Below are 25568 nucleotides of genomic sequence, written 5' to 3'. Positions count from 1 at the left end.
GGAGCCCAGTGGAGAGAGTGGACAGCTTCAGATACCTCGGTGTTCACATCACGCAGGACCTGGCATGGTCCTGTCACATCAACACCGTGGTAAAAAAGGCCCGGCAGCGTCTGTACCACCTTAGACGCTTAAGAGACTTTAGACTGCCCTCCAAAGTGCTCAGGAATTTCTACTCCTGCACCATAGAGAGCATCCTGACAGGAAACATCACGACCTGGTTCGGAAACAGCACCATGCAGGACAGACGAGCTCTACAGAGGGTGGTGCGATCAGCTGAGCGCATCATCCACACCGAGCTCCCTGACCTGCACTCAATCTACACCAAGCGGTGCTGGACCAAGGCCAGGAAGGTCGTGAAGGACCTCAGCCACCCCAACAATGGACTGTTCACTCTGTTGCGGTCTGGGAAGCGATTCCGCTCCCAGAGGGCCAACACAGAGAGACTGAGGAGGAGCTTCTTCCCGCAGGCGATAAGGTCTCTCAACCACACCACTATGCAGAACTAACACAATATTTTCACAATTAATCAATCAATCTTTATACATCCATGGACACTCTAACCTCAGTTACGCTGGGATATGCGAAGAAGGAATTTCACTGTGCTGTAATGTATATGTGACAAATAAAGGCTTAACTTTAACTATGGACAATTCCATGCACATCATATCTACACTACATGTTTACGTTTACATTCTGGACCATTGCACAAAGACACTTTAATAACCATTGCACAAAGTCACTTTTTCTATGCATATTTGCACACCATTATATTTCTAGTGGTACAGTATATTTCTATTTTCGGTTTCTATTTTTAGTTCTATTTTTCCTAGTTAAATTGTATTTTTATTTTTTTATTTAAATTTTCTATCGTATTTCTTTTATTCATGTTTATTACTTATTATAAGCTTTAATTCTCTTTTTAAGGTCACTGGCGGTCGTGTAAGCATTTCACTACATTTCGTACTGTGTATGACTGTGTATGTGACAAATAAAATTTGAATTTGAATTTTAGATACTAACCCCTTTAGTTACTAACAATATCTAGCTACTATCCTGTTTATTTACTAACCTGTTTAGTCCCTAGTCTGTTTAGTTCCTTGTCTATTTAAACTCCTGGGATCCTTTCTTCGTACGTCACTAACTCAGTTAGCTGGATTTGATTGTTGTGGATTTGTCCTGATCTTGGATTGTTTTGTTCTTCGATGCGTATCTCGCACTTGCTGTCATAGCAACAGGTCCGTAAGCTAAAAACTGCACGCAAGCAGGTTTATTTCTAAACATGATTTAGGTTGCGCTCCTGGTGGGTTATGATTGGTTGAAATGGCGAGGTTACAGCTTAAAGAGCATGACTCTTTACCACCTAAGATGCTTGAGATACTTTAGACTGCCTTCCAAGGTGCTCAGGAATTTCTACTCCTGCACCATAGAGAGCATCCTGATGGGAAAACTCACTACCTGGTTTGGAAACAGCACCATGCAGGACAGACGAGCTCTACAGAGGGTGGTGCGATCAGCTGAGCGCATCATCCGCACCGAGCTCCCTGACCTGCACTCAATCTACAGCAAGCGGTGCTAGATCAAAGCCAGGAAGATAGTGAAGGACCTCAGCCATCCCAAAAGGCCTGAAGGCCAACACAGAGAGACTGAGGATGAGCTTCTTCCCACAGGCGATAAGGTCTCTCAACCACAACACAACACAGGACTAATTACCATCCTTTTGTAACTCCACTGCCCAAATAACTTTAAATAAGACACTCTACAAAGTTACTTTTTAAGCATACTTGCACACCACAGCCATTTAAAAATTCTAAATTTGTTTTTGACAAATTTCTATTTCTATTTTCTATATTTCTACATTTGATATATTGATATTTTGCTTTTTTATAGATATTTTGTTCTTATTTGTACAGTATATTTTACCTGTACAGTACATTGCACTAGTTAATCTTGTTTTTCTAACGTATTTCTCTTATTACAGTATATTTTACTTTGTACAGCATATTTTACTAGTTAATTTTATGTTAACGTATTTCTTTCATTCATATTATTTCTTATGTATAAGCTTTTACGTATAAGCATTTCACTGCATGTTGTACTGTCTATGACTGTGTATGTGACAAATACATTTTAAATTTTAATATGAATTTGATTTGTGTGACTGTGACCATACCAAACTGCCATCTCTCCTTCTCTTCTGCTCTCTCTTCTTCTCTCTTTTCTCCTCTCTCTCTTTTCCTCTCCCTGTCTCTCTGTTGAGGTATAATGTACATGGCGCTCCTGATCTGCCAGTGATCCAGACCCCATTTGCCATATGGACGAACTGGTATACATATCAACTTAAACACATCTTATGGTATACTAAACCTCCAGTCTCTTAACACACAGTATGACTGCAGATCAATTCCTGCTATCAGTTATCATCCAAATGAGGATGGGTTCCCCTTTAGAGTTCCCTGTTGAGTCTGATCCTTGTCACTGTCACCCTCGGCTTGCTCATCAGGGACTATCTGGCTTTTTTGATTCATACCCATTCACATTTCATACAAATTTTCATCATTTTCTTTTGACAGTGTAAAGCTGCTTTGCAACTATGACAATTGTTAAAAGCGCTATACAAATAAAATTTAATTGAATAGAAGTAACTCCTTTGACCCTCATCTGCTGTTTCCTTCCTGTCTGGAAACTGGTGACCCAGATGGCAGGGAGTGCAATCAATTGTAGGAGATTTTATTTTTGGGGTCCAGGATAATGTGAAATGTGTAAAACAGAATCGGACTTCAGTGATGTTATAGATATGGGTAAAAATCAAAGCCAGTGATCAGCACATATTTAGAGACAAAAGTGGAGACATATTTTGGGCTTCGCACTTTTCCTTTTTTCTGTGTTCAGGAGGGCATTCTCATATCCTCTTTAAAAACTGAGTTTATTTTTATTGTTGGGGTGCTTCTTAGGGGGTTACCACAGGAGTGCTGGTGTCTAAAGGTGTGAAGATATTTTTTTCAAGCCTGCAACAGAATTGAGGTCATCAGCCAGGCATTTCTTTGTCTCTGCATTGAGTGATGGTCTTCTGTATTTTGTTTTGTCCTGCAGGCCTCTTCACACTGATGAAGGATGGTTAGTTGAAAATCTTTTCCAGCTTTTCTATGTAGCTTGTTGTAGCCAGCTTGATCTCCTTTAGTGGCGAGTTCCTGCTTATACAGGGCTCCGTCCCTACATTTGTAGGTCTCCTGCTTGGCCTGAGAACATTTCTCTGTGAACTATGGCTTGTTATTGTTATGTATTTTGTGGGTGCTGTTTGGTGCACACATATCATTACAAAAACTGTTGTAAGGTGTCACAGTGTCACTTAATTCATGCTGTTTTAATTACACTCAAGTTAGTGCAGTCGGAACAGTCTTATAGTTCCTGATTTGCCTATATCTCTTTACTGTTTTGACAACTGGCTCAGCAGACATAAGTCTCTGCATGTAGGTTAAATTAAGATGATCCTCTTATGCTGTAATCATAGTGTCCCAAACCTGCCTGTAGTACAAAGAGATCTTAAACAACTGTGTAGCAGTGATCCAGCATTTTATTGAATTCATATCCATTATCATTATTAGGTTTACAATAAAAATAAAACTTTCTAAACTTCATAATTTCTTTGGTTTGTGTTTGTTTATAAGCATGTGTTCATCATTATACATTAAAATGTAATTTTAATATCACCATTTAAAAAGATTGTACACAACAATATTATGAGATTTTAAGCTATTTATTTTAGATACACAAATTATGTATACTTTGCAATATACATTGCCCATATACATCAAACAAGTATGGTAAATAAAGTGTATAAAGTTTTTCTGCAGTAGCAATAACAGCATTAATCAGAATCAGAGTGTGTTAATCATGTAGGTCAGTAAGGTCCCACACAAAGTCCAGCGACAGGTCTTTCATTCGTTCCTGATAAACACGGTTAAAGTATTCATTCTGTGCCACCGTCAGAGAGTTCTTCCAGTCTCCCACTGTACCTGCACACACACACATGCAAATTACAAGTTACAAACAATAATCAATAGAACATTTTTTTTGAAGCAATGCAAGTTTAGGACAGAAGTGTGTTTAAAAACATAAAATCACAGCTCAGTCCTGCAGATTATACATAACACACTGCAGAGAGAAAGCAGGAGCTACATAAAGTAAAAAAGGGACCAATCAAACAAGACACGTAATGTTTTGATTTTAAAAAAGTAAATCTCAGATGGGCCCTTGCTTACTTCTTCATACCTTTGCGGAGGAAAGCACCTTTCCCAGAATCTGCAATATCATCAGGTAAAAATGTGTAGTTGGCTTTTGGGTCTTTCTTCATGTTGGTGAAGCTTGTTTTCTCCACTACGCTGTCAATGACATCATCTGACACATTCTTCTCCAAAAACTCACAAATTTTTAACACGGCCCCTCTTAGGTCCTGAAACACCACAAGCACATGTTTACATTCATAGAGGCATTGTCCAAAACCTACATGTGAGTTAGAGTCCAGTCAGAGCATAAAGAAAACACATGGCTGCAGGGTGAGGGAGGGGGGGTGCTGTTGTGAAAAAAAGGTTTTGACCATCAGTCGTGTGTAATAACACTCCTGCAATTTTCCCAGGTTTTTGTGTTTTTGACCTGTGTTTTGTGAGACTTTTATGTTGACTTTCACCTTAAGACTACATTTTCCAGCCTACACTGCACCCCAGCTATTTTGTATTAATGACATTCATGTGAACCATGTTAATTTAATTAACTTGACTACATGCAGTGCTTGTTAGAATTAGTTTTTGTTTGCTGTTCTGTTATCAATTCTGTTTAGTTTGCTACAGAGCAAATAGCTGCCGCCATGTGAATGGCGTGCGAATGGCGTGTGATCCCCCCTCCCTCTCCTGCCAGAAAGGCATGTCAAGATTTCACAGTAAACACACCCATTCAAGCACTATTTATTAATTTACCTGGTGCCACCACTAGATGGCGCTTTGTTCTCAAGAACACGTTAACACAAGCCAGCAACTTAGCTGCGCTGAGTTGCAATCACATGATTTTAACAACCCACCCCTGCCGAACTGACGCTATCAAACTGCACTACAGAGATGAAAATGGCGTTTTAATGGACTATTTGCGGTAAGTGGTGTTTTATTTTATAAAATTTGTTTGAAGTAGTTTACAGTTTATTTCCCAGTTTAGTTTTTATTGGCCGTTTTGAAAATCACTGGTAGCACAAGCGGCGGTCTAATGTAACTTTAGATAACTTAATGGTCTGTTAACCAAGTCTGGAGTTAACAATACAGCTTACTGTCAGTGTCACAAACTCGCAATGTCACTTCTCTTTTCTTTAAAAATATTCCGAAAACATCAAAAATACTACTAATGTCCCTATTACAAAAGTTGCGGTACCCGATGAAGAGTGTTACTCTTCAGTACTCGATAAGTTATAGTTTGGCTTCAGAGATGAACTAATGCTCATATACGAGTGTTATATCGCTTAACTTATTTGTATGAAAAGCGCATTGGGGGGTCAGACGGGTGACGGTTGGCCTTTGGAGATACTGAAGGAGCCTACACAAGCTGTTGAGGGAGCTGTAGGAGGGATGACGTCACAGTGCAACAAGTTTAGAATGATGTTTGGTCAGGTCTACTGTATATTCTGAACATAGAATTGCAAAACGTCTGATACTTTGGGGGAAACAAAGACTTAAACTGTTCCATCTTTAATAGTTTTTAAAATGGATATTTTAATATAAAAGAACCAGATAGAGACTGATAAGCAGCTGGTGCTATCCGGGTATTTTACTGACCTTTAAGCCAAATACAACATGTATTCACCTGTTTTATACAAATTACTGTTTTACCAGTTTACTTTAAACCTGTCTGCGCAAATGTGTTTGTGTTAAAGCCAACAGAGAAATGCAGGAGCACACACAGACACACCTCTCCATTCACAAATGCTTTAACTGTTGTCTTGTAAATCGCTGATTAAACCTATGAACACAGCTGTTCAGCATCAGTCCTAAACACAAGCGCAGGGTCTGTTTTTGTCTTTAATTAAATGACATCATTACATTAATAATTAACACAATAATAACATTGTTTATTTTGCTGTATAAGATAATAAGCTATATTTAAAATTAAACAAATCAGAAAGTACGTGTTTTATACATTAAAGTACTCTGTATAACCAAGTGCCCTACAAACATAGCAACAGTGTACAGTACTATTTATTATTATTACCAATAATAGTCGATTGTTTTTATATTTATGTTTTTGTATATATTTTTTTATGTTCAAATGAATGTTTCAGAGTATATGATTTGTTGTGTCATCTGTTTACAGCGTTGGCTGATTTCGTGATTGAGATGAGTTACATTAAAATATTTTTTACTATTAGTAGTAAGCCAGGTTTTAATCATGGACAAACCACAATATAAACCCTCTCTCACGCATGCGTCCCCTTTCTCTCACACATGCACGCACACACACACACACACACACACACACACACACACACACACAAATAACACATGAAATCGTGTGAAACCAGATGAAACTATGGCAAAAATATATAAGCAGTGAAAAATACAGTAGTAAACTGTAGGTGAATCCTGTCCTGTGATACCAGGCGCTAATCCTCTAGAAATGTTTAGTTTTGTTAGTATTGTTTTCAAGTGTGAATGTTTATGGGGATTTAATCTGTCTCTGCTGCCGCATCTATTCACAGTTAAGTGAAAAAGTGATAAGTGATTAATGCCCCATCAGATCTTTGATGGGGAAACGTTATGCTGCTTAAATGAGTAAAGAAATACTGATCCCTGGACAGATATTTGTTCCAGATATTATGCACCATTAATCGATTTGTTATGCCAATTTTTGCGAAAAAAACATCAGCGAAAAACTAAAAAATATAACGAAAACAAACTGAAGCAGAAGTTACATTTTACTTTGCAGCAAAATATTATCTACCAGTGTATTAAACGGAAATAGATAAAATACACTGTATAATGCTCAGATAAAACTATACTTAACCGATGTTACACTAAAAGAGAGCTCTTTATCTTCGTGCCTGAGTGCTTATAAAACCAGTGAGCAAGAATGATACACACAAGACCGTAAACCCGTATAAGACCGGGTGAGAACCGTAACGAAGCAGTCCAGCAGGCTAGCTTAGCCGAGAAATTTTGATGTGTAGAGGAGAGCGGGTGCGTCATTTGGCCAAACCCCGTTAGCCCAATAGTACCAGCGCTTTGTACCACCGGGAAATGCTGGAGCTGGCATTTTTGGCTTGCTGACGTCTTTGTTGTTATGTGTCTTCCTCCGCTAAATCTCGTGGGTCTTAACAGGAAATAGTTGCTGCTTGGTCAGGGATGGGTGGACAGTCAATGCGTCTTGCCAGTGGTTCCAGGAGTAGCCCGAGCCACGATAGCTCCGCTAATGTGGTCCCCAGGGTTGCTGGATGGGCGGAGCTACGGGCATAACGGGACCCCGGTGACCAGTGGTCCTCATTTGACCGTTGTTGGATCTCTGGCAGAGGTTACAGGTCTTGATGAATTGCCACACATCCTTTCGCACGGAGGGCCACCAGAAGTCTTCTAGCAGCCGCAAGAGGGTTTTTAGTCTCCCCCTGTGTCCGTCCGATGAATGTTGATGATAATGGTGTAGAACTTGCTGGGTCAGTGCTTGCAGGATCACCACTTGGAGCTTTTCCCCTTGCTTCACCGTTGCTTTTCTATATAGCGCCCCCTGTGTTGTACAAAGGAGCTCTTCTGGCTTGGTGTTGTCCCAGGGTACTCTCCCGCAGCCCATTGAGCTATTCGGCTGTCATCCTGCTGGGCTCTTGCTATTTTCCCCAGGTCACAGGGCAGGTCAGAGGAAAACTCGTGAAGTAGTGGAGGAACCGGCTTTGGAGGCAGCATATAGGAGAGATGATACGCTGCTGAAATGGGCTTCTCGCCCAAAATTCCAGCTTGGAGTGAGGTCGAAGATCGTTCACTGTCTTTCTTCACCTCCTCCTTGCTGTGCGGAGCCTTAAGCTTCGGCCGTCACCCTTGTCTGCTAAGCCGCCCCTTTCCATGTTTGATCCCTCTTTCACCTTCTGCTCCTCTGTGCTTCCTGTGGGTCTGACACAGTCAGCCACCCTGGGGTTCTTGTGGTTAAGCATGCCGTCCCTCCGCTCTTCCTTTGCATTGTCCGCAGTTTTTATGGAGCCTCCTAAATGTGGAAACTCCCCGCGGATGGGTGGTTGAGGAGGACAGGAGGACGTAGCCGTCAGCTCTAATGATGAAGGCAGCGTGGATGGATGAGCTGCTGCTGCAGGGGGCCACTCAAAGGTGACCTGGCTTCCAGGGAGAGGTACCTTTTTCTGGTGTGCCGTGGCTAGGCGTAAGCTGTGCAGCAGGGGTTGATGGTGTAGGGGAGCAGGCCGTTGGTCGGCGCAGAGTCAGACAGCCAGTGAGACGTAGCTTTTTCAGCTGTTTTTCCCACATCGCGTCTCTCCGCAGAAAACAGTCAACGACTGCTCTCTCCAGCTTTTTTAGAGTGTCCTGAACATAGTTCTCCAAACCTGCTAAGCTAGCGTCCACAGACTGCCGAAAACTTATTTTCCTGTTGATGTAACTGTTAGGTGATTCTTTAAAAGCAATCTCTACTGTGTTAATGGTCTTAGAAAGAGCCAATCAATCCACTTTACAGCTTTTCACATCCTCCCGCAAAGTTTGCACCACAGCCATATCAGTCACACAATCTCCACAATCATCCCCAGTCGATTTGTTAGAAATGTAAAATAAACTTAAAGATGGAATAGAAGGGCCTACTAAAAAATCTACAGCATCCTTATTAGCCTGTACATATCCTAACTTGCCGGAGTCAGCATATTTACAAAACTAGCATTAACATTCATCTTGCTCATTAGCTTTAAAACACCCGTAACACACAAACAAAAGACCCCCGTACGAGCGGGCCACCAATATGTAAAGCTCAGATGAAACTATACTTAACCAATGTTACACTAAAAGAGTTGAGGGTGAGAACCGTAACGAAGCAGTCCAGTCTGTGAATTTCCGGATGTGACGAAAATCCCGCAAGAAACAGTCTCCATTCGTCTCTTTACACCCTCCAATAATCCCAATATGCAAACAGCGCGCTGTAACTCCTAACTCCCTCCTCGAGAGCTTTGCCGAGCCGGCTTTTATCTCCGGGTCGTGTGACCACGAGCGTCGCCATCTTCCCGTGCCAACCGGCTATGAAGTCTCGCGAGAGTTGGGGGGGAACCAACACACATAATACATAGGCACAAGATACCCATTCGGGACATAATTATTAAATGTTGCAGCTTCCTTTACTTTACCCCGACTTATTTACATTTAAATAAAATTGCCCCTTATGTGGCAGTGCTACAACTGTAATGTAAAATACTGTACATACTGTAGCCCGCACTTGTATTCCGTACCTACGATGATCGGTATAGATAAATTTCAGATGTTACCGTGGATCATTAAGAATGTCTTAAAAAGTATTTCACTAACTAGTTTTATTAATTCATTATTTAATAATAAATAGCATAATCATCATCTGTTTTATTAATCGTTTTTTTTTTTTTTAACACAACATCTATTTATGAAACTATGTTGACAGTACAAGAACTGCTTGTATATTAAAGATACGGTATAGGGCTTCCTGAACACTGCAGTTAACTGAAGCAGTCAATGCTCCATCTGGCAGGATTATACAGCATTGCAACCATCTTTTTAGAAAGCGCATGGCGGCGTTTTTGGGGTGGGGCATCGTTAACTGTGCACGGATCGTCAATTCCGTGCACAGATCGTGCATGGTCCTGTCCTGGTCCTTTTATCGACCTGTCATCCTCCAGACGGCTGGTTGACGTGGCTCCCACTGTAATTAATTAATTGATTAATTAAAAAGCATCATGGATTGTGTATTGAGTGATTTAAATCTGTTTTGTAAATAGTTTTTTTTATTAAACAACTGGGTGCATAGTCGAGAATGAAACCTTCGGAAGATGGTTGGGGTGAGGATGCAAAATAGCTTTGACCAGCCCAGGGGCAAAGTCTAAGCAAGATGGCTGACAAAGCCTGCAAATCTCCAATTTCCTTCAGAGAATAAGGCCATAAGAAAAAACATCTTAAGGGTCAGAAGCCTGACAGGTGCTGACTCTAGTGGTTTAAAAGGGGTGTCAACCAACCCTTCTGGCATAATAGCTAGATCTCAAGAAGGGACTGTCGCTCTAGTGGGTGGCCTCAACCATTTAGTTCCACGAATAAGCGGGCAACTAAAGAGTGCTTTCCACAGAAACCCCATCAGTCAGGACATGACAAGCCAAAATAGCAGCTACGTACATTCTAAGAATACTTGGGCATAAGCCAGAGGTAAATTTTTCTTGTAAAGACTCCAGCACTGAAACAATTTGGCAGTGGACTGGGTCTACATCTTTTATTATGCATTCATTTTTAATACACTCCATTTGAGGGCATACGTTCTTCTAGTGGAGGGAGTCCTAGAAAGTATAGTTTACAATTACACTGGCTGGAAGACCAGCCTCTCTTCACTGGACCCCTTCAGGGACCAGACGTGAAGATGGAAACCTCGGGCTGGGGATGAAATGTTATCCCCTGCGCCTGAGACAGAAGCTACCTCCTCACAGGAGAGATATTAGATCTAAACACCACACACTGGTTGGGCAACGGGGTGCTATCAATACGAGGTGCAAGCCTTGTTAAAGGACCTTTGCCAGGACTCCCGAGAGCTGAGCTACGGTAGAAAATGCATAAGATGCAGTCTGGGCCACGTATGGGCCATCGCATTCAGACCCACAGGAGCTGGAAGACTGACTACTTCCAGGTGGGGTTTCCAAACCCTGTGTGTTACAGCTTGTCTGGACAGCAAGTCTGCTCCCATATTTATATGCCCTGGAATGTAAATCATCCTAAGGGGCAGGAACTTGACCTGTGCCCCAAAGCAGAATCTGGTGCTCTAGCTTTTCCCAGTGGCATGAGCACAGTCTGCCCAGGCGATTATTTACGAGACTACCGTAGTGTTGTCCACCCCCACTAGGACATGGTAGCCTCTCAGCTGCTGGGGGGAGTATTTCAGGGCCAAAAATAGAGTCATGGTTTCGAGGCAATTGATGTGCCATGCGACAAGATGACCTCTCCAAAAAGCGAACCTCAGGAACTTCCTGTGTTGTGGCAATATTTCTATATGAAAATATGCGTCCTTCAGGTCGATTGTCACAAACCAATCCTCTGGTTGGATTTGAGAAACAATTATTTTGGCTGTTGACATTTTAATATTTAGCCCACAAAGATGTATAATTAGACGCAACCCCCCGCTGGTCTCTCTTGGAAACCAAGAAATATTGACAGTAATAACCTGATTCTCTGTTTGGCAGGGGAACATGTTCTATTGCTGGAAACCAAGAAATATTGACAGTAATAACCTGATTCTCTGTTTGGCAGGGGAACATGTTCTATTGCACCTTTTTCCAGCAAAGTCTGTAATCTCTACAGTTCTTTGTACCTAAAGAGACATACCTGGCAGTAAGTTCCCCCTGGGCGAGGGAAGGGGTACCTGGCAGGAAGGAACCAAACACCTAACATTTCGCTGGAGACTGCTGCTCCCCGAAACACCAGTGGTGGCGGAAATTGAACCACGGCCTCATGAGGGTGCCAGGAAGGAGTCTGTATTCCTTATTAGAATTTTTACGCTGGAACAAATATCTGCCCATACAGATCGGTATTTCTTTAGTCATATAACCAGCATAACGTTTTCCCATCAAAGATCTGATGGGACATCAATCACTTATCACAACTGTGAATAGATGCGGCAGCAGAGACAGATTAAATCCCCATAACCACTTACACTTCAATTCAATTCAATTCAATTCAATTTTATTTGTATAGCGCTTTTAGCAATTTTCATTGCCGCAAAGCAGCTTTACATAGTCAAAAGAATTATTTAGGTTTGTATGAAATGTGAATTTGTATGAATCAAAATGGTCAGTTTGTCCCTGGTGAGCAAGCCGAGGGCGACAGTGGCAAGGAAAAACTCCCTGAGATGGTAAGAGGAAGAAACCTTGAGAGGAACCAGACTCAACAGGGAACCCATCCTCATTTGGGTGAAACAAAAAGCAGTAAATGATCTGCATTTATACAGTGTGTAGGGTGGGAGGCAGTTCAGCTATAATAGCTGATGTTAATTGATGTTAATATGGAGTCCAGGTAGTTATTGAAGACCCAGGTAGACTTGTAAGAAGTTCCAGTCATGAACTATCGAACTGTCAAGTCCCCAGAGAAACAGTTGCCAACACCAGTCAAGGCCAGAACCATTTTCTAGGTAGAGAGAATCATTCCCAGACACCAGACGCATCCCAGAGAGACACACGGGGCATCCATGTGACGAGATCTTCAGCCAGAAGCGGGGCACCAGGATGGGTCAGACAGGTCCGGAGGGCAGAGGGAGTCTGGATCACTGGCAGCTCAGGAACGACATGTGTAGCTCGACAGAGAGAGAGAGAAAGAGTGAAAGGGGGGGACAGGAGGAGAGAGGAAAAAGAAAGAGGGGGGGAAAGAGAAGAAGAGGAGAGATGGCAGTTAGGTATGGTCACAGTCACACAATGTATAATGTGAATGTATATTAACTGTAGCGTGCAAGCAGAGACTCCGGCAGGACTAACTATGACAGCATAACTAAAAGGGAGGAGCCAGAAGGAAACACAAACATGAGGGCTTCCTGACATGTAAAGCAAACAATCACCTCACCGTCAGCAAACCTGAGTGATCAATGAGAGTGAGGAAGACAGCATCCAAACATACCAGTTTACCATAATACTCTACGTCCATGAGTCCCCCAGATCTGCTCCTTTACCTATGGCAAATCTATTTATAAAAATGCTCGGCTAAATAAATAGGTTTTTAGCCTGGACTTAAACACTGAGACTGTGTCTGAGTCCCGAACACTATTTGGAAGACTATTCCATAACTTTGGGGCTTTGTAAGAAAAAGCTCTGCCCCCAGCTGTATTTTTCATAATACGCGGTACTGACAAGCAGCCTGCATCCTTTGATCGAAGTAGGCGTGGCGGATCGTAAGACACTAGCAGTTCGCTCAGGTACTGCGGCGCGAGACCATTTAATGCTTTATATGTCAAGAGTAGTATTTTAAAATCAATGCGAAATTTCACAGGGAGCCAATGGAGTGAAGATAAGATAGGGGTGATGTGCTCATATCTTCTGGTTCTGGTGAGGACTCTCGCTGCTGCATATTGGACTAGCTGAAGCTTATTTATGCATCTAGCTGAACAACCAGACAGTAAGGCATTACAATAGTCCAACCTAGAGGTGATAAAAGCATGAACTAGTTTTTCAGCGTCGTTTAGCGACAATAAATTTCTTATTCTGGCAATATTTCTGAGGTGAAAGAATGCTATCCTGGTAATATTATCTACATGTGCTTCAAATGAAAGGCTGGAATCAATACACTTGAAAACAATACTAAAAGAACTAAGGAGTTTCAGAGGGTTGGCGCCTGTTATCGCAGGACAGGAATCACCTACAGGATACTACAGTATATTTCACTGCTTATATTTTTTGCCCTAGTTTCATTTGGTTTTAAGTGATTTTTATGTGCTATTTGTGTGCGTGTACTGTATGTGTGTGTGTGCAAGAGAGAGAGAGAGCATGTGCGTGAGAGAGGGCTTATATTGTGATTTGTCCAAGGTTACTAAAGCCTGGTCTACTGCTACTAATAAAAATTATTTCAATGTAATCCAAGGGTCTTGATCACAAAATCAGCCAACGCTCCAAACAGATGATTATTTACTCTAAAACGTTCATTTAAACTTTTAAAAATATATACAAAAAAGCATAAGTATAAAAACAATCGATAATTATTGTTGAAGTCAGCCAATGGCTGTTCAGGGTCAAGTTTACAGGGCTTCTCAGTCTTTTGGTAATTTTATTTCTGACTCGAAACCAAAATGACTTATTAAAGATGCACTGTTTTATTGGACATGGCTGTTTTGTAATGTCCAGCAAAATAAACAATGTCTATGGTTAGAATGTACTGTGGACATCTCAAAGTCTTAATGTAGTAGAGACAATCCTCTTCACATCCTTCTGCACTATAGTTATCATGGTGTAAATTATTACCATAATGATGTAGTTCACTTGTAGACAAAATAGATCATGTCTTTGGTATTTCTTTTAACCAGCTGTGTTCATAGATTTATTCAGCTATTTACAAGACAACTTTGACGCACTAACGGTTAAATTGCCACAGGTCTGTGTGTGTGTGTGTGTGCTCCTGCATTTGTCAGGTTTGCCTGAGCCGGCTTTAACACCCATTTGCGTGCCGGCAGGATGAAAGAACCCATCTTAGCACCATCTAACAGTCAGTAGTGGGGGAAGTAAGTACATTCTCCATTGAGATTTCTTACCTTACCTTTCTCACATTTCACTCCTCCCAAGTTTGTCTTTTAATGAAGTTCTTAAAACCCAAGTATTTTTTTAACTAAGAAAAAAAAAAAATATTAAGCACAAAATAGCACAGACGCAAATGATCAAGTGTTTAATTGTTGTGGTGGTATTCTCAAACATGATTTTCCAACTTGGCATTTATAAAGATTTAGATGGACTGAATTTAAGAATGCACCCCTAGGATCCTAAAACACAAACGCACACGCACACACACACCGAAGAGCAAAGCGAGGAAATAAGGTATCCTCATTCATCTTCCAATACTCTTTGTTTGTACTGTAAACTGTAGCTATGTATGTTTGGGCACTTGGTTAAACACAGTACTTTAATGTATGAAGCACTTACTTCCTGGTTTGTTTTATTTTAAATATAGCTTATTACCTTATTCAGCAAAATAAACAATGATATCAATGCGTAAATTATTAACAGATTGAAGTCGTTTAGTCAAGGACAAAAACAGACACTGTGCTTGTGTTCAGGACTGCTTCTAAACAGCTGTGTTCATAGGTTTAATCAACGATTTACAAGATATTTATTATTATTATTATTATTATTATTATTATTATCATCATCATTAATATTAGCCCAACTCTTTGACTATTTAAAACAAAGTTGTCTTCCATTTTTTGCCCATTGTAGTTGGTTCATGTAAATGTTTTTTTTAGTACCCCAAACAATCCCCCAACAAATAAAACATGCACACATGACTAAAAAAAAAAAATAATAATTATTCCAGATCAAGTCAAAGTTAAAACAGGAATTTGTATAAAACAGGTGAACACATGTTGTATTTTTGCTTAAAGGTCATTAAAATACCCGTATAACACCAGCTGCTTATCAGTCTTTATTGGGTTCTTTTATATTAAAATATATTTTTTTAAACTATCAAAGATGGAACAGTCCTGTCCTGCCTGAGTCATGTAATGCCCTATCTGAATTAACCTCTGCTCCATGTCAGATTATGCCTTAATGCTAAGGCATGCTCTATCAGACTCATGCCTGCTCCATGCACCATTTGTTCAAACTAACCTGCACTAATCTAATATGTGCAATAAATTAATTATTACATGTACTGGGTGTTGTATCTTTCCACTTAGTTCGTTACTGCCTTCTCTTTATTAACCTCATCTGCTATTAATTCTGTTTATATATAGTTCACATGGAAAACATTTAAATACTGTACTTACTCTTTAATTGAGTATGGGAAACCTTCAATTAAATTTTATTGTTTTACTAATGCTTACTTTTCCTTTGCTTTTTTTTTGTTGCCTTCATGGTCATGGCATAAAAAGTTCCCTTTGGGTCATTAAAATTAATAAACACTGACTAACAGACTGGTCAACATTTACATAATATTGTACAATAGTGTGAATAGAAGAAACTCTTTAGTAATTAACAACATATAAAATGAAATAGCAGTGTATTTTGTCTTACCCTGCTCATCTCCTCATAGCTAAGAAACAGGATGTTGTATTTGTCCTTGTTGATGTACCAGCCTTTAATGTGATCAAACCAGCAGCCGCCAAGCACTACACACAAAATACACAATAAATTAGATCGGACTAAACCCTGATCAGCTCTACTGCTTTCAGATTTCATATGTGTTGCAATAATTCATAACCAACATCTGCAGGGGTTTGTCTAAAGATTGTTCTATGCTTCAGTTAGCTGTGAAAAAGATTAAAGCAAAGAAGATGCAAGCATAGAGAGAGACAAACCTAAGGTGTTGCTCTAAAACCTCATAAAAATGTCATAATGCTAGTGAAAAAGGTATGTGGATTCGTAATCTAATTGCAGTCAGCTGTTAGCATACCTGAAGTATGTGTTAAGAATATTAGTTTGAAATAGTGGAATAAAGCTACTTTGACTGAAAGAAAAAAAAACCCCACAACATTAAAAACAAATTGTTCTGCACATGAAGAATTTGCTTATGTGAGCCATGCTGCGCAAACAGAGTGTTCAGAGGATTTACAACCAAGAATTGTTGATTTACATAAACAATTCTTTTAGAAAGGGTTATAAACGTCAGGGGCAACTAAAGACGGACCAGAAGACTTAGCAGTTAGCCCTTGTAGCCCTTTGGATTCTAAACCCAAACGCGAAAGTAGCGCAAACAGGCAGGATATCCACGCGGATTATTATTAAAACTATTGAGGCGAAAGCAAGAGTTTACACAAATAAACCCGCATTCTAGCAACACACACTCAGTCAGGAAAAAAAAAAAAACAATAGTAGTGAGTACTCATGAAAAGGTTGGCAAAGCGTCGGAACCAGCATGGGCAACTCAATGACTGAGCGATGTGATGCGCCATCTTGTCTCCTTTTATGCTTCCTGAGTCGTGACTGTACTACTTCTGGGTCTTAGTGCCTGTCGTGGAGCAAGTGCGCATGACAGTAAAATGATTTCGAAGACTTTTACAAGTCTACAGTTAGGCCAATAATCTACAAATGAAGATACTTTGGGACTGTGCCTACTCTACCAAGATGTAGTCAAAATGACCAAAAGAGCACAATGAAGACTCATTAATAAGGTAAAGAAATAACCCCTATTTTTTTATTCTGTAAAGCTTCTTTGTGACAATGACAATTGGGCTATACAAATTTTGCAATACAAATCGAATTGAATCCCAAGCAACAGACAAAGATTTACAGTAAGATCATCATCGGACACAAAGCACCACAAAGGACACCACGAAGGAAGCTGCTGCTTACTAATAACGAACATTGCTGCACACCTGGTATTTGCGAAAGAGCACATTGACACTCCACAATGCTATTGGAAAAATGTTTTGTGCACTATAATTTAACTATTTTGAAAGAACACACAGCACTACATCTGATGTAAAAAGAGTACTGCATATGATCATGAAAACATCATTCCAACTATAAAGTATGGTGGAAGGAACAGGACAATGACTAAAAACGCCAGAGCAAGTACACAACAGAATGTCTTCAGAAAATCAGAGCCCAGATGTCAACCCAACAGACAATGACTTGAGAAGACTCATACACATGATACATTCAAGGAATATGACAGAGCTGGGTTAAAATAAAGACAGAATGGGGTAAAATTCCTTTTGAATGATGTGCAAATCTGATCCACAGCTACAAATTACAGATTGTGATATGGCGCCGCCCGAGTGGCAGCCTGTTGCAGCAGCTCCTATTAAGTTTATTGTGCAGTTTTACCATTACTTCGTGTTTTTTTTTTTTTTTTTTTCTCGAGCATATGTGTGTGAATGTGAACTGCACTATGGACAATGAAGGCACTGTGTTAATTCTGCTTTTTCTATTTTTTAGACTATGTTTACAGCCATATGTGTTCAAGTTCAAGTAGTTCAAGCAGGCTTTATTGTCACTTCAACCATATACAGATAGTACACAGTGAAACGAAACAATGTTCCTCCAGGACCAAGGTGCTACTTGCGACATAAATTTACAACATAAATTAACAGAGAAACTAAACTAGCTAAGTGGCCTAGTTAGCTGGCTAGCAGAGACAAGAAAGATAGTCCTAACATAAATTACAACATGAATTAACAAAAACTAACTAACTAAGGAAGACTATCTATAGGTTTTACAAACAACATAAAGTGCACGTGCAAATGTGCAAACGAGCAACAACAAAGTGACAGTGCGACAACCACGACATAACAGAACATAAAATATGGTGTTGAGGTAGTGGAGAAACAGTAAACATTCCTTACCACAGCAGCAAGAATTGAGGAATTAGTGCAAAAAGTAATGAATATTGTGCAAGAGAGATAAACAGTGAAGCCTTTACAGATTTGTGTGTACGATAGTTTGGTAGTGTAGGTCAGTGTGTCTGCGCTCGTGTTGATTAGTCAGTCCAGTCTCAGTGTTTTGAGGTAGTTGAGTTAAGCTGTGTGATAATGTTTGTGTGTGTGTGTATGTGTGTGTGTGTGTGTTTATCAGTTCAGTCCCTTTTTGTTGAGGAGACGGATGGCTTGTGGAAAAATGCTGTTGCACAGTCTGGATGTGTGTGCCCGAATGCTTCGATACCTTTTCCAGATGGCAGAAGTGTGAAGTGTGTGTGAAAGGAGTGTGTCCGATCAGCCACAATGCTGGTGGCTTTGCGGATGCAGCGTGTGGTGTAGATGTCTTCAATAGAGGGAAGAGAGACCCCGATGATCTTCTCTGCTGTCCTCACTATCCGCTGTAGGGTTTTGCGGTCCGATATGGCACAATTCCCAAACCAGACAGTGATGCAGCTGCTCAGGATGCTCTCGATAGTCCCTCTATAGAAGGTGGTCAGGATCAGTGGTGGAAGCTGGGCCTTCCTTAGTCTTCTCAGAAAGAAGAGATGCTGTTGGGCTTTCTTGTGCAGGGAGCTGGTGTTGAGGGACCACCTGAGGTCCTTCTCCAGACGCCCAGGTGGACACCCAGGAATTTAGTGTTTTCGACGATCTCCACAGAGGAGCCGTTGATGCTCAGCGGAGAATGGTCGCCTCGTGCCCCCCTGAAGTCAACAACAATCTCCTTTGTCTTGTCAACATTCAGAGACAGATTGTTGTCGTTACACCAGTCCGTTAGCCTCTGCACTTCCTCTCTGTGCGCTGACTTGTCATTCTTGCTAATGAGACCCACAACGGTCGTGTCATCAGCGAACTTAATGATGTGATTCGAACTGTGTTGCTACACAGTCGTAAGTCAGCAGTGTAAACAGCAGGGGACTGAGCACACAGCCTTGTGGGGCCCCAGTGCTCTGTGTGGTGGTGCTGGAGGTGCAATTCCCGATCCGTACTGACTGAGGCTTTCCAGTCAGAAAGTCCAGGATCCAGTTGCAAAGAGAGGTGTTCAGGCCCAACAGGCTCAGCTTCCCGATTAATTGTTGGGGGATGATAGTGTTGAATGCTGAGCTGAAATCTATGTACAGCATTCAAACGTATGTGTCCTTCTTGTCCAAGTGTGTGAGAGCAAGATGGAGTGTAGTGGAGATGGTGGTGGCCTTTGATACAACTGTTTATGGGGAACTGTGTCATCCACATGGTGAGGATATTGACAACTTAACAGACTGTATAACAGATTATATTAACTTATATTAACTGTGTGAAGAATACTGAACCTAGAAGGACTGTATGGTGTTTTCCTAACAACAAGCCATGAATTTACCCTGATATATATTTTAAATCAGAAAATAAACTGTACAGAGAAAACTGAGAAAAAAGATCAGGGAAGAATAGGCATGCTACAAGAAGAAGATGGAGGATCACCTGCAGCCGAATAATGTTAGCAGTCTGTGGAAGGGGCTCAAAATCATAACTGGTGATAAAGAAAGAACTTGTGGTAGACTTCTGCAGACACAAACCCACTTCTATCTCACACTTTAACCACTTACTCCAGTATATCTAAATGCACACTTTATCTAGTGCTGCTAATATCCTGAACGGCATCTATGCATTGGCATCAGATCCGACTGCGCACGGCAAGCTGTGAAAATGCCCTTCGCTACCTGTAGGGGGCGGTCGTGTTTCAGTCTGAAGTATTGTGTGTCTACTGAAGCCGAAAAATGTGTTCTTTTAGGCACTTAGGCGCCCATTGACAGCAAGCGACGGAGCTTATAAACGTGTCGAGCTCAAACTGCAAATACTGATATGTATTTACTCTTTATTTTCTTCTCTCCTGATGATACTTCGTTACCTGTGCTTTCTCCATTCAGTATTATTTTTATTATTATTAGTAGTAGTAGTGGTACTAAAAGTGCTCCGAATTTATTATTGTTATTATTCCTATTATTATTGTAACGCACCCGCGCGTGTGCAAAAAGCTTAAAACAATATTGTTCCCTTTTTAAAGGCTACACTCGATGCTGCGTGAAAACGTCATGGGAACATCTTGTCATGTTGCTGGTTGTGAAGCATGTGTGTATCGAACACGCCAAATTTTGGCTTATATAACCTTGGTTGGGTGACGTCATCTGATGAGATGCACCTGCAGGTTATAAATAGAAGTGAACCGGAAACATTCCTCAGATCTTTTGTCTTCACTGACCTAGTTGTGTATGCGTGTCTGTGTTTAAACCAGCAAAATAAGAAAGTGTTTAACTCACCGATATGGCAGAGTTTTAAATGAGATATTCCTCCGTGTGTGATAAATCCATATCGGAGGGTGATCTCTACACTTTTCCTGCTTCGATTAAAGTGCTCGCGCACGCCCCGCATTCCTTGAGAAGCTCCGGGCCGCGGCGCATTTCTGAGGCTTAAAATGTGTGTATCCGGCAGAGCTGTGAGAGACGGATTTAAAACTCATATCTCCCTTGTTGGATCAGGAAATCCCTCTGTCCGCTCTCAAGCACGCCCTGCGCTTCTTGTGAATGGACAAGTATAAACTTCCTCTCTCGCTCCACACAGATGGTAGTAGTTTCCAAGCACTTAAAAAGAAAACATTAGATGGCAGGTTCTGTCGGGTGGCCGGGGGGCGGAGCCTCAACGACACTCTCTCCCTTTTTCTTAGCAATCTCCATAGGAGTTAACCCTTTCAGGGCTCGAAATTGCAACCATTTTGGTCGCATATGCTCCTGAAATTTCATCTATGCGACCTCAAAATATATTTGGGAGCATTGGTGCGAGTGCATGTAATTGTTGCCGTGCGACCTGTTTTAATTTATCCATAAATTAAACAGATTAATACGTTAACAGTATGTATGTGTTCTGTGCGCTGAATGCTGGTACGATGACGTTCTGCCGTTGAGATTTTACATTGGTTAATAATACAGTAGCTGTCAATCACTCAGTCAGGTAACGGCGCTAACTACAGCGGGGAAATTTAAATTTAAAGAGGTGAAGAAGAGGGAAAATGAAAAGAACACTGACTGATTTATTTTGCAAACCACATAACGTTACAAATAATGGCGCTCGTGATAGTGATCATGTAGTAAATGTTGATTCATCAGCCGAAAAGAAGGTGTACATTTTTCGGAGGGAATGGCTGAAAGACTTCGAGTGGCTCCGCTATGAAAATGGCTCTATGCACTGCATTCACTGTAAAAGCTGTGGGACAGAGTTTGCAGGTAACACACAAGTGTGTAGCAAAAAGTTCAGTTTCAACAGGTTCGATCGTTGAGGCTTTAAATCGTCAGCCGTTCCGCGCAGTACTGAATGTGAAATTTAACACGGCATACAGTACACTATCGCCAAAGAAGAGCTCGCCTTTACTAAATTTAAACCCATGTTGCAGCTAATAAAAAGAACGTTATTGCAATTAACATGACATATGCAAATGACAAGTCATGTGCCAATATCATCGGCGTAATAGCAGATACCCTCCGTGAGAACACTGCAGTTAAAGTATCATCAGCCCAGTAGATCTCATTCATGATCGATGGAGCCACTGACCTGTCTGTCAAGGAGTGCGTGCTTGTGTATGTCCGCAACCATCCTCGTCAGGCTCGTGATGGAGCAGCTGTGAATCTTGGGAAGAAGGGAGGTGTATCAGTCAAACTCCAAAAGGAGGCAGAAGACCGAATTTCAAATCCTGGTCACAGGATATGTAAAGCTTCAGTGATTTGTTGTAGCTGTTTATTGTTAGTGTTGATTGGTGTTGTTTTCAAATTAAAGAAATCTGTTAATATTCAATTTGTAGTTGTGGTGCTCATTAATTTTTGGTGAGTGCTCCTAAATTTTTGCTGGTGCTCCTAACCTTTTGAAGTTGGGAGCACCAGAGCTACCAAATAAAAAAGTTAATTTCGAGCCCTGCCTTTCATAGAGTAAGCTGTATTTATCCTGTGTTTTCCTGCCATCTACTTATTTATTTGTTTAAATATAGTTGATGTGGAAGTGCAAGGGTATATGATAATGCCCAGATAGAAGAAACGCTTCCAGGCTATCTCTGTCCTGGGACATCATCCTTCCTGAAAAGCTAATACTTCTTTTCAAGCTGTGTAGACTTTTATCTTCCCTGGAGGGAAAAGCTTTTCAGGCAGGAGGTCAGGTTGGTGCTCCATTGCACACCATGGCGGTTTTGCAGGCCTACCAGGATGACCTGCTGAGAGATTTGAGTACTGGCAGGGTTCTTCAAGATAGGGCGTTTTGGAATTACGCCAGGCCACAGACTTGTATCTTTGTGCAACAAAGCAGACGGCTCGTGCTATCAGCCGTTTTATGGCTGCGATGGTTTCCGCAGAGAGGCACTTGTGGCTGAATCTCAGCGGCATCAAGGATAAGGATCGTGCATTTTGCTATTGCCCTCTCCTATGAGGCGCGTGGGCTCACTTCGCCTCTAGGAATCAGGGCTCATTCAACCAGGGGGATCGCCTCATCTACTGCACTAGCAAAAGGTATTCCCCTGCAGCAAGTGTGTGACGCGGCGGGTTGGTCTTCTCCGCACACATTTGTTAGATTTATAATCTGGATGTTCATGTCACCCGACCGTGTTTGATACACACATGCTTCACAACCAGGAACATGACAAGATGTTCCCATAGTGTTTTCACGCAGCATCTCGATTCCGCCTTTTTAGGAAACAGGGTTAAAGCAAAGTAACCCGAGACGTTTTATTGTGTTTATGTGCTTTAAATATACACTAAACAATAAACACTGCCTTTTGCAAAGTGAAAGTGAGTTGCGTGTGCGGCTTTTTGATCAAAAGGCTGATAAACGCATGCGCAGATATGAGCAGATTTATCGATAAATGAAGAACCATTAACTCAAACAAACACAAAAATATGTGTTTTTCGCTGAATACGACGCAACATTATGAATACTTGGTAGTGCCTTTTGGACTCACCAATGCCCCCGCCGTTTTCCAGAGCCTGATTAATGACGTACTCAGAGACTTTTTGAACCTCCATGTATTTGTCTATTTAGATGACATCCTAATCTTCTCTCACGACCTGGAGGAGCACCGGCGCCACGTTCGGCAAGTATTACAGAGACTTCTCGAAAACAACTTATACGTCAAGGCGGAGAAGTGCGAGTTCCACACGACTACTACCACCTTTCTAGGGTTTGTCATCTCCCCCTCACAGCTGAAGATGGAACCGGCCAAGGTTCAGGCAGTCTTCAACTGACCAACCCAAGCCTCGTGATGAGACCTCCAACGATTCCTTGGTTTTGCCAATTTCTACCGCTGGTTCATTCGAGGATACAGCTCTGTCGCCGCCCCATTAACCTTCAACCTAACTTTCTCCAAGACGCCCTTCTGTTGGAGTGAGGAGGCAGAGAGAGCCTTCGCCAAGCTTAAGAGCAGGTTCACCTCAGCTCCCATACTAATCATCCCCGACCCTTCCCGCCAATTCGTAGTGGAGGTGGATGCATCAAACACAGAGGGGTCCTGTCCCAAAGGTCGCCACAGGATAACAAGCTGCACCCCTGTTCCTTTTTTTCCCATCGTCTATTCCCGGCTGAGAGGAACTACGACGTGGGCGATCGAGAGCTACTAGCCATGAAGCTAGTGCTGGAGGAGTGGAAGCACTGGCTGGAGGGAACCTAGCTCCCGTTTCTAGTATGGACTGATCACAGGAACCTCGAATACCTACATAAGGCCAAGTGGCTTAATGCCCGACAGGCTCGCTGGTCCCTTTTCATCTCCCGGTTCAACTTTGTCCTGTCTTACCTACCAGGCTCCAAGAACACCAAGCCTGATGCTCTATCACGCCAGTTCTCATTTCCCCATGACCCTACGCGGCCCGACACTATCCTACCCTCCCGTTGTCTGATAGCAGCCGTAGAACTGGACATTGAGGCTATGGTTAAGCAGGCATTGACTCAGGAGCCTGGCCCAAGCAATGTCCCTCCAGATTTTCTCTTCGTTCCCCCTCGCCTACACTCCCAGGTCCTGGAATGGGGCCATGGCTCCAAGCTGTCCTGTCACCCAGGCTCTGCTCGGACACTCTTTATCCTTCAACAGCGCTTCTAGTGGCCCACGATGGGGAGCGACGTTTCCAGCTTTGTGGCAGCCTGCAACATCTGCACCCACTGCAAACCCAACAACCGCCCACCGGCCGGCCTTCTCAGACCCTAACCCATACCTCACCGGCCCTGGTCGCACGTCTCGCTGGATTTCGTAACGGGCCTACCCTCATCTGATGGGAACACCTGTATCATGACCATCGTTGACCGTTTCTCCAAATCCATCCACCTGGTTCCATTCCCCAAGCTTCCCTCTGCCATGAAGACTGCTGAGCAGCTAATCCTTCATGTTTTCCGTCTCCACGGTCTCCCCTCTGACATAGTATCAGATCGTGGCCCTCAGTTCACCTCACGCTTTTAGAGAGCCTTGTGTAAACTCATCGGGGCCACCCCTAGCCTGTCTTCCGGCTTTCATCCCCAGTCCAATGGCCAGACAGAACGCAAGAACCAAGCTATAGAAATCGCCCTCTGGTGTATGACCACCCAGGATGCTACTACCTGGAGCAAGTTTCTCCCATGGATCGAGTACGCTCACAACTCTCTGCCGTCTGCCGCCACAGGGCTCTCCCCATTCCAGTGCTGTTTAGGCTACCAACCACCGCCGTTTCCCTCTCAGGAGGAAAAGGTAGAGGTCCCCTCGGCGCAACATTTTGTCCGGCGCTGCAAGCGGAAGTGGTTACGAGCCAGACGATCCCTACTGCAAGCATCCAGATCATACAAGAGACAGGCTGACCGCCACCGCTCCAATACTCCCAGGTATCATGTGGGAGACAGAGTCATGCTCGCCACCAGGGACATCCACCTAAAGACACTTTCACGCAAGCTCTCTCCATGTTTCATTGGCCCATTCACAATAACCAAGCTAATCAGTCCATGCGCTGTCCGACTTTTACTCCCTTCATCCATGCGACGCATTCATCCCACCTTCCACGTGTCCCAGCTACGACGCATCGCAAACTGTCCTCTAAGTCGGACCAACGCCTCACAGAACCACCAGCCTCTCTGCACCTGGATTCATCTCTCTGCCTGCTCGTTCTCACCCCGTGACAGGCCAGGGTTGGTTGGTTGGTTGGAAGCATGTTTGAAGGAGAAGATAACGTCACAAACACATAAATCCAACTATTAAGTCTGATTCAATTGCTATCATTTATCTATCTATTTAAACCTATCTATTTTAGGCAGAGACATCCGCTCTGTCT

At 42.2% G+C, this 25568-nt stretch overlaps 1 protein-coding gene across 1 annotated transcript in view; it reads right to left on the bottom strand.

Moving 5' to 3' along the window:
• Positions 1-3702: 3702 nt before the first annotated feature.
• Positions 3703-25568, bottom strand: part of LOC128519299 (amine sulfotransferase-like) — a 29642-nt gene continuing 7776 nt past the window's right edge. The window contains exons 4-6 of the mRNA XM_053492982.1: positions 15935-16029; positions 4270-4450; positions 3703-4013 (exon numbers count right to left, since the gene is read on the bottom strand). Of these exons, the coding sequence (XP_053348957.1) occupies positions 3886-4013; positions 4270-4450; positions 15935-16029 (404 nt within the window). The 3' untranslated portion in view covers positions 3703-3885. The remainder of the gene's footprint in view (positions 4014-4269; positions 4451-15934; positions 16030-25568) is intronic.

Source organism: Clarias gariepinus, chromosome 3 (genome assembly GCF_024256425.1).
Source record: "Clarias gariepinus isolate MV-2021 ecotype Netherlands chromosome 3, CGAR_prim_01v2, whole genome shotgun sequence".
Lineage (NCBI taxonomy): Eukaryota > Metazoa > Chordata > Actinopteri > Siluriformes > Clariidae > Clarias > Clarias gariepinus.
Note: the sequence above shows the minus strand (reverse complement) of the source record. Positions and strands in the feature narration are given on the sequence as shown.